This window comes from Belonocnema kinseyi, chromosome 7, assembly GCF_010883055.1.
Source record: "Belonocnema kinseyi isolate 2016_QV_RU_SX_M_011 chromosome 7, B_treatae_v1, whole genome shotgun sequence".
Classification (NCBI taxonomy): Eukaryota; Metazoa; Arthropoda; class Insecta; order Hymenoptera; family Cynipidae; genus Belonocnema; species Belonocnema kinseyi.
This window is the reverse complement of record NC_046663.1, coordinates 86824190-86832526: the sequence shown is the minus strand read 5'-3', so window position 1 is coordinate 86832526 and position 8337 is coordinate 86824190. Positions and strand designations below refer to the sequence as shown.

The 8337-nt window shown below is 31.9% G+C and overlaps 1 protein-coding gene across 2 annotated transcripts in view; it reads left to right on the top strand.

Moving 5' to 3' along the window:
• Nucleotides 1-4072: 4072 nt before the first annotated feature.
• Nucleotides 4073-8337, top strand: part of LOC117176923 — a 29527-nt gene continuing 25262 nt past the window's right edge. The window contains exons 1-3 of one of the 2 annotated variants that reach the window (XM_033367320.1): nucleotides 4073-4281; nucleotides 6970-7070; nucleotides 7175-7587. In XM_033367320.1, the coding sequence (XP_033223211.1) occupies nucleotides 7257-7587 (331 nt within the window). In that variant the 5' untranslated portion in view covers nucleotides 4073-4281; nucleotides 6970-7070; nucleotides 7175-7256. Of the gene's footprint in view, nucleotides 4282-6969; nucleotides 7588-8337 lie in introns of both variants that reach the window. The other variant, XM_033367319.1, reaches the window with a different exon arrangement.

Below are 8337 nucleotides of genomic sequence, written 5' to 3'. Positions count from 1 at the left end.
GGAATTCAACCAATTCACATAATTGACTGCATTCACGGAATTTATGGAAATAAAGGAGTTCACGAAATTCGTGAAATTAGCGAAATTCATCGAATTTACGGAATTCAAAGGATTTACGAAATTCAAACAATTCAGCGAATCTACGGCATTTCTGGAATTCCATGAATTCTATATATTCCGTGAATTTCGTATTTTAATTCAATTTCATTAACTCATTGAATTTGATTATTTCCTTGAATTTCGTGAATCAGTTGAATTCTGTGACTCAATTGAATTCCATGAGTTCCATAAATTTCATTAATTCCACGAATTACATGAATTCCTTTAATTCCATCATTTCCATGAATTCAATTAATTCCATGGATTTCTTTAATTCCGGGCATTCCTTGATTTCGGGGAATTTTTTTAAGTCCACGAATTCCATTAATTCCGCAAATTTCATCATTTACGTGAATTCCATTAATTCCGTGAATTCTGCAAATTGCGTAAATTCCGTAAAATCCATAAATTCCGTGAATTCCTTAGATTCTTTGAATTCCGTAAATTCAATAAATTACGTGAATTCCGCAAATTGCATGAACTCCGTGAATTTGATACATTCTATGAATTCCGCGAATTCCTTAAATTCGTCGAATTCCGTAAATTCAATTAATTACGTGAATTCTGCGCATTGCGTAAATTCCGTGAATTTTATAAATTCCATGAATTCCTTAAACTCCGTGAATTCCTTGAATTCGTTGAATTCCATGAGTTCCCTGAATTTTATGAATTTCGTCAAATATTTGAATGTCGTAAATTCCATGAATTACGCAAATTCCGGTAATTCTTTGAATCTCCTAAATTCCTTGTATTCAGTGCATATCGTTGATTTCTCAAATTTTGTGATTTCCTAGAATTTCACGAATTCCATTAATTTGGCTGATTCCATGAAATCCGTGAATTCCGTTCATTATATGAATTCTGTAAATTCTCTGAAGTCCAAAAATTCCTTGAATTCCATAAATAAGCGCGTTATAAACAATATATTAACAAAATTTTTGGCTCCGTCCGAAAACGTCTTTTTTTCGCCAGGAACAAGTGTTCTAAGAAATGATTTGGACTTTTATTTTATTTTTTTTGCTTTCAACAGGTGTCGAGATATTTAGCCGCAAGTATGATACAGAAGTATTGCGGGCTACTGGATTTGTATTATAAAACTCTAATACATGTGAGGTACCATACCAATGCTAGTATTTGGAAAATACAACATTATATATTGTAGTGTTACCTTACGTTTCGGAAATAAACTTTTCAATACATGTAGTGGAAGTTTTCAACAGAAATTTTTAACAGTGTGGGTATTGATTTTTCTGTCTGGCTATTTAATTTAACCGCTTTACGTCGAAATTAGGATGCAATCTTTGAAACAAAAGTAGCATTTTTCATACGTTTGTGATTTGGCTACTTTTATCGCCGATTCAGACAACCAAATGCGTCTTTATAATAGATATTGAATTTCGTGTTTGAAGCTCGATAACATGCAATTATATGAACGCTTTGCAAAAGGTGGAAAGAAGTCTCTGATTTATTCCACTCCACAGGTAAAAATATGTACCAAAATCTGACTATAAAATCATCATAGCGGAAAAACTGTTCACAATTTGAGTTATTGCCATAAGAATTTTTTGATCAGGAGAGCATAAACTAAAAAATTTCGAAAACTTTAAAAATTCCACTGGAACCTTTCTTACCATGTATTTTGGGACTGACGGTGGGTGGGAACTAACTCATTACAGCCTGCTCCGCTTATGTTTGTTCACGCGCGAGTGTTCGCCTGAGTGACAACTGCAGACCCCGCGCACTCCGCGCAGCTCCTGTTACACCTACCTGCGGCGCGGCATCAATTCTTGGAAGGGTTATAGAAGGGAGGGCTATTGAAGGATTTCACTGTAATGAAAAATACAAAGTTTCAATAAAAATTTAATTTCCAACCAATCAGTTGTGCTTTTTAACCAAAAAAGACAAATTTCAACCAATAAGATGAATTTTCTACCAATAAATACTAATTTTCAACAAAAAAATATCAATTTTCAAACGAAAATGGAAAAGTTGCATTTTCCTTTTAAAAAAATGTGTATAAAAAAAAAATAATTTTTTACAACATAGTTTAATTTGAAATCAAAGATATGAACCTTCAAGGTCATGTGACGTGTGGGTCACGTGACCAAATTCCTACATTACCGACACTTTTTTTATTTCCCAACTTATTTTCACACAAAGTGCTACATCGAGTTGAAAATTTGAGATAATAAATAAGAAGCACTAAGAAAGGTGGGTCTGGTCTTAAATTTTAATATTTATGAAAGAAGCAAAAAAAAAATGACGTACAAAAGAAACTTTTTTCATGGTTATACAAATTCAGGACCAGACCCACCATTCTTAGTGCTTCTTGTTTAGTATCCCAAATTTTCAACTCGATGTGGCGATTCATGTGAAAATAAGTTGAGAAATAAAAAAAGTGGCGGTCAGGTAGGAATCTGGTCACGCGACCCACTTATCACATGGCCTTAACTAAAAAAATAAATTTTTTTAATACAAGAAAATTAATTTATTTTTTAACTAAAATGATGAATTTTTAACAAAACAAAAATGTTGAATTTGCAGCCAAATAATTAAATTTTCGACTAAAAATATAATGTCAGGAGAAAACAACTGAAAAGGGAAATAGAAACAAAAACACAAGGCAAATAAAAAGTTACTGACAAGAATATTATGTAGGGTACCTGAAAAATTTATTTAAAGAAATTCCCTAACTTTTCGCTGGCCAATTTTTTATTTGTCCTAACCATTAATAATCAAAGAACAACATTTTTAACTTCTAAAATTTTTAACATAGATTTTATAATATCCGAAAATATTTAAAATCCCTTCAAATGATTGAAATCTGTTATCAATTTCTTGGTATCTTTTAAAATGCTCTAAAGGAATTGAAAATAATTCAAGAGCACTTAAAAATAGATATAAACCTGAATTAATTTATTGAAAGAAAATTATCTTAAACTGAACCAATGATATTGTCACTAGTTGAGTCAGTAGTTTCAATTATCACTAATGAAACAGTGATCTTATGATTTTCACTGGGTGCGCTACTAAGTGACTCAGCTAAGGCAGTTACTGAAATATACCAGACACGTCAAGTAATAGATTCAACCACTGATCATACCAGTTGTCTCATATGCACGTGCAGCCGGTCGCGTCTTTGCAATTCCCGCGAGTGAAAACAAACTTCAATGTGTACCTGTGTTTGTGTTAAAAATATTTGGGGTCTGGTGGCAATAAAGCAGGGGATATAATGTCTTTTGCTTGAAGTTGGAGAGGCTCCTATCCACTTGCGTTTGAATTTGAGCGACGTGACGCGTTGATGGAATGACAGGCCTTCTCACAGGCGAAACATCTTATATCCTATTATATTGCAGCCCGATCCTTATTTATTGGCATCGATTTATTGTTTTTAAAATATAATGCAAAGGTTAGTACAAAAGTCATGAATTCCAAGTATCATATCTAAACAGCTGACGAAAGACAGCGCGTACGACAGATTACTGGTACTGAGTAACCAGTGAACCTCACTGATTAATCCAAAGACGTAATTCCACTGAATGAACCAGAGAAATCTCACTGCTTGTCAGTGACAGACTTCTAGCTGTTTCAACCAGTGAGATTTCACTGAAAATCACTGAGATTTCATTGGTTTATTTTAAGAGAGTACTAACTCTATCTTAAAAAGTGACGAAAGAGTGATTTGAGAAAAAAAATGAATTGAAGGGACGGTGTTTCAGTCCTGATTATTCTTGATAGTTATTTAAAGTGTTTCTCACAGAAATTCCCTGACTGTTGAAACTTTTTTTTTCTTCAAAATCTCCGACTTTTCCCTGATGATATAAGATATTGGAAAGAAAATATAATAGAAAAAAGAAAAAGTGCCTGCTAGAGAGTATGTAACGATAGGAGAGGGAGAAAATCAAAGAGAAAGAGAGAGGGAGAGAACTGCAACCTGTAAGCACAACATGACAGTCACTGATCAGACACACAACCAGTCACTTGACCCGCGATCCGTGCTACGAATTTCACATTAGTTCGGTTCTTGTTTCGCCTTTTTTTTTAATCTCTCCTTTATTCCTGGGATTAAGTTACGTTCTACGGTGAAGTGTGTTTTTTTTCATTAGGAACCATGTGACCCGGAAAACGAAAGACCCGCAGAAGATCATCGACTTGGTACGTCGTTCAGACGAGAATGAACCTGTATGGAAAAATCTTCATTACATTTAATTGAGAATTTATAACTCATTCACTGTCTTTTAAAATGTGTGGTTAATTCATCGCTACTCTGAGCGGAAGTACTCATGGCGGAAATGTAACCTGAGAAGATGATAATCATTATAATTATGATGATAATAATAATAGTGGTGATGATGGTGGAAGGCGAAGAGTCTTTTTAATCAGTGAACTTTTACGAAGAAAAAAATATACAAATGAGGAAAAGGGAATTTCCAGAAAAAGCGACTCTAAAAATTACCCAATTTTCAAGTGCTTGTTTTTATCTTATTTTAAGGGGAAATCAGTTAAGTTTACCAGATTCAAATGTGCATTATTTTACTAGAATCATAAATATTTTTATTTTAAATTAACTGCATTTGGTAAACACGTGAGACCTGATGAAAAAATTTTTTTCTACCATTAATCAATTCTATTTTTGAAGAATATTAAGCTATTAAATATTTTATATAATAAGACGCTTGAAAGGTATGAGAAACACCAGAATATAGGGTCCATTTAATAATAAAAGTATAAATCGAATATTAAACCATTTTAAAGTAAAAAGTATAATATTCGGAAAATATTCTGAAAACAATTTTTTGAAAAAAGTGAGATTTACAAAAAAAAGAGATACAAAAAAGGTTTAAAACCCCGGGTCTTTAAAACTTTTTAAATATTACTGTCAACAATTATCAATATTATTTGTGATTGTTATTGGTATATATTATTGCGAATAATGAGGAACTATTCATTTCCGATTTTATTTTCATTAAAAAATATTTCAATCTTATAATTCTTACATTATTTTTAAATATATAAAGAAATTCGGTTAAACGCGAAACCTAAAAGAAATTACTTTTTTGTTACTAATGGGTTTCGCTATAGATCAATAAATTGCCTGCGGTTAAAAAGCCATTCTCTTGCTTCATATAGACATTTTATTTTTCCAGGAGCTAAAAGTTTTGATAATTCTTTCAACTCTAGCCATAAAATCTTTATGATAAAACGATATAAATACGCAAATAATTTTACGAGTTTGTGATAAACCAGTTTCATATCATGAGCTATAATTCCCATGTGAATCGTGACAAATGTCTAAAATCTTAGAAAGTAAAGTAATATAAGTCAGATTTCCATAAATAAACAGGTAATACTGTCCTCTTTTCTTTTTTCTAAAAATCTAAATAGAATTGCGAATAAACCTACATTATTTTTACTTTACTGCAGAGAAATTAACGACTAACACAAATATTTTTAAAACATACGAAAATTGTGTTAATTTAATTTACATAAATCAATCGAATAAATGGTTAGACAGGTTCATGAATATTGAGGGCATTTACGAGTTAAATAGATTAAGTAAGTCTATAGAATGCAAACAGATATTCAAAAATATAATTTGAAATTTTGACAAAGAATTGTTAGAAATTAAAATTTAACTTTTATTCACTTCTACTTTCAAAGCGATTGTGAAACTAATTTTTCCAGAAGTTTAAATTTAAATTTCACTTCTGTGGTATGTCACTATTTACATTAAACATTCTCACTAATTGTAAACTATTGCAGAAGTGCCTTCCCTAACACTTAATGTCATGTTTGACATTTTCTCTAAACTGATATGAGTGGCTATAAAGATATTCATTAGATTATGAATGAATTACTTTTATTGGAAAAGAAAATTTGCAACGAACACAACGCATTGTTCACAAAATATAATAATTATAAATGCGATATTCTGTCAAATTTAGATTTGCTTTAGAAATTGCATCAATTAATTATATATGTATACAAGGAAAAATTAGTTTCTAGAGTCCAGAATTAATCATTAATTTTTTATTTATCACTTGAAATACCAAATGTCATAAAACCAGTTTATAAGAAATTGACTTAATCTGAGTTTTTATAGCTTCTCAACTTTTAAGGTTTCCTTTAAATTCAACATGATTTATGCGTCACCTCAACACTTTTGCCTGATTTTTTAAAATTGATTTTTAAAGGATACTTACCAATAAAATATGCATTTTAAAATGACTTTAGCGTAACTAGAAAAAAATTAAAGTAGTAGAAACTAAAAATTGCAATTATGATAAAAATAAAAATATCTATACAAATTATGGAGAAACTCAAAACTAAAATAAAAAATACAATTCTAGATCAAATAAAATTATAAAGGAAACAGAAATTTTTTATCATCAAATGTGATTTTATTTCCTTCATGAAACTGTTAATCCTTTTTTTAAATTCTATTGCTTTTCTTAAATGTATCTTTCGCCCTAATTGCATTTCTCTTTTTCTTCCAATCATCAGACAATCAGCACACCCAACCAAATTATCGAAGGCACAAATCTGAAAAAGAGTTTCCGATATCATTAAAAAAAAAAGCCGAACCAAAGAATATTAGGCAAAATTAGCGAGACTAACAAGAAACAATTTATGCTGACAATAATAACATAAAAAGTCATAAATTAGTTACGCTGATTAAATTTTAACGCCTAAAGTACGTCTTACATTGCGGTGCATTTTTCTCCTTTTTTTATCCGAGAATGAAAATGCCGAGTTAATTAAGAACTGGAATTTTAGTGAAATGATTAACTACGCTGCCTGCGCCGGTGTAGCACTAACAATCTCGGGTTTCATTTTTCGCGTCGATGTACAAGCGCATTATTTCCTCAGTTTACAGATCGTCGCGGCCCAGCCGACTGTAGAAACCAGCTGATGATGACCGACTACTATGTGCGAAATCACTGACCCTAAGGAAAAATTATAGACTACAGGTATCAGGTCCAAATAGTCTGATGATCGTGCTAAACTAACCGCTTTATCAATAAATCGTTAATGCTCTTTCAATCACTGATTATTGATGATTTAATCACATTAGTGATCAACGAACCGATACAGACAATACAAAATATTCTGAAATGAGAAGAACACTTATAAATAATTCGTAAAAAATTAATACAATGGAGGACCAACCTACGATGGTGCTTGATGCCACAGTTAGGAGTCAGGACTCCACAAATTCGAGCAATTCGAAGGAATCGAAGATGTCGAAATCATCCAAAGAGACAAATAGCTCTGGGGTGTCGAAGGACTCTAAGGAGTCGAAAGCTGAAAGTTGTATGGAATCGAAACACTCAAAAGATGTTCTCATTTCTGAGAAACAGAGGCATCAACATCATCATCCACATTCGCAACAACATCTTCAGGAGAAGCAGCAGAGACAACGAATAGCAGAGGCCAAGGAAGACACCAACGTTCTCATGTTCACGTCCTGCGGACAGTTGCTTCTCGGTAAGGATTCCAACTACCTGCAAATTAGAGAATAGATATTGATAAAAATCATAAGTATGGGATTGATAAATCATTGACATTCCGAAGTATAACAAATAGTAAATGAGGCAATCCCATACTTCAAGTATATTGAAATAGTAAACCTAAAGTATAGCTGAAGTATCACTCAAGTATCGCTGAAATATAGCTGTATAGAACGTGATGTCGAATGTGATTTCCTGTAAAAATGTGCAAATGCTATTTTCATCTCATGAAATATGCTCCGGGTTTAAATTAAACTTCTTAGTTTCCTAGCTTACATAGTGGATATTAGACTATAATCATCAAAAGAAGAAGATTTATAATAAACGTACATTATTCTTATTGTTTACTAGTGTATTTCGGTAACCTGAACAAATTTTATCATTTCACTGTTTAGTTAAAAGATAAAGAATTGCTAAAAAGTAACAATAATACGTGAAAATGTAGTTTTTTGATTTTTGGGTCATCTTTGGGGCGTTGCGAGGAGGGTGGGGATGGGTTCGAAATGAAAGTTACTAGTATGGTTTCATTTCATTGACACTCCTCTTAAATCCTTGAATCCCTAAAAAGCTTGGCACGTTTCGATGAAACCCTGGAATATAAGTTCAATTTTTCGAAAATTCAAAATTTCCCCATGTTAATTAAATGGGATTTTGAAGTGCCCGGTGGCACGTGTTAATATCTAAATTTCGAACAACGACAATTTCGGATTTTCTTTCTCCGGACATG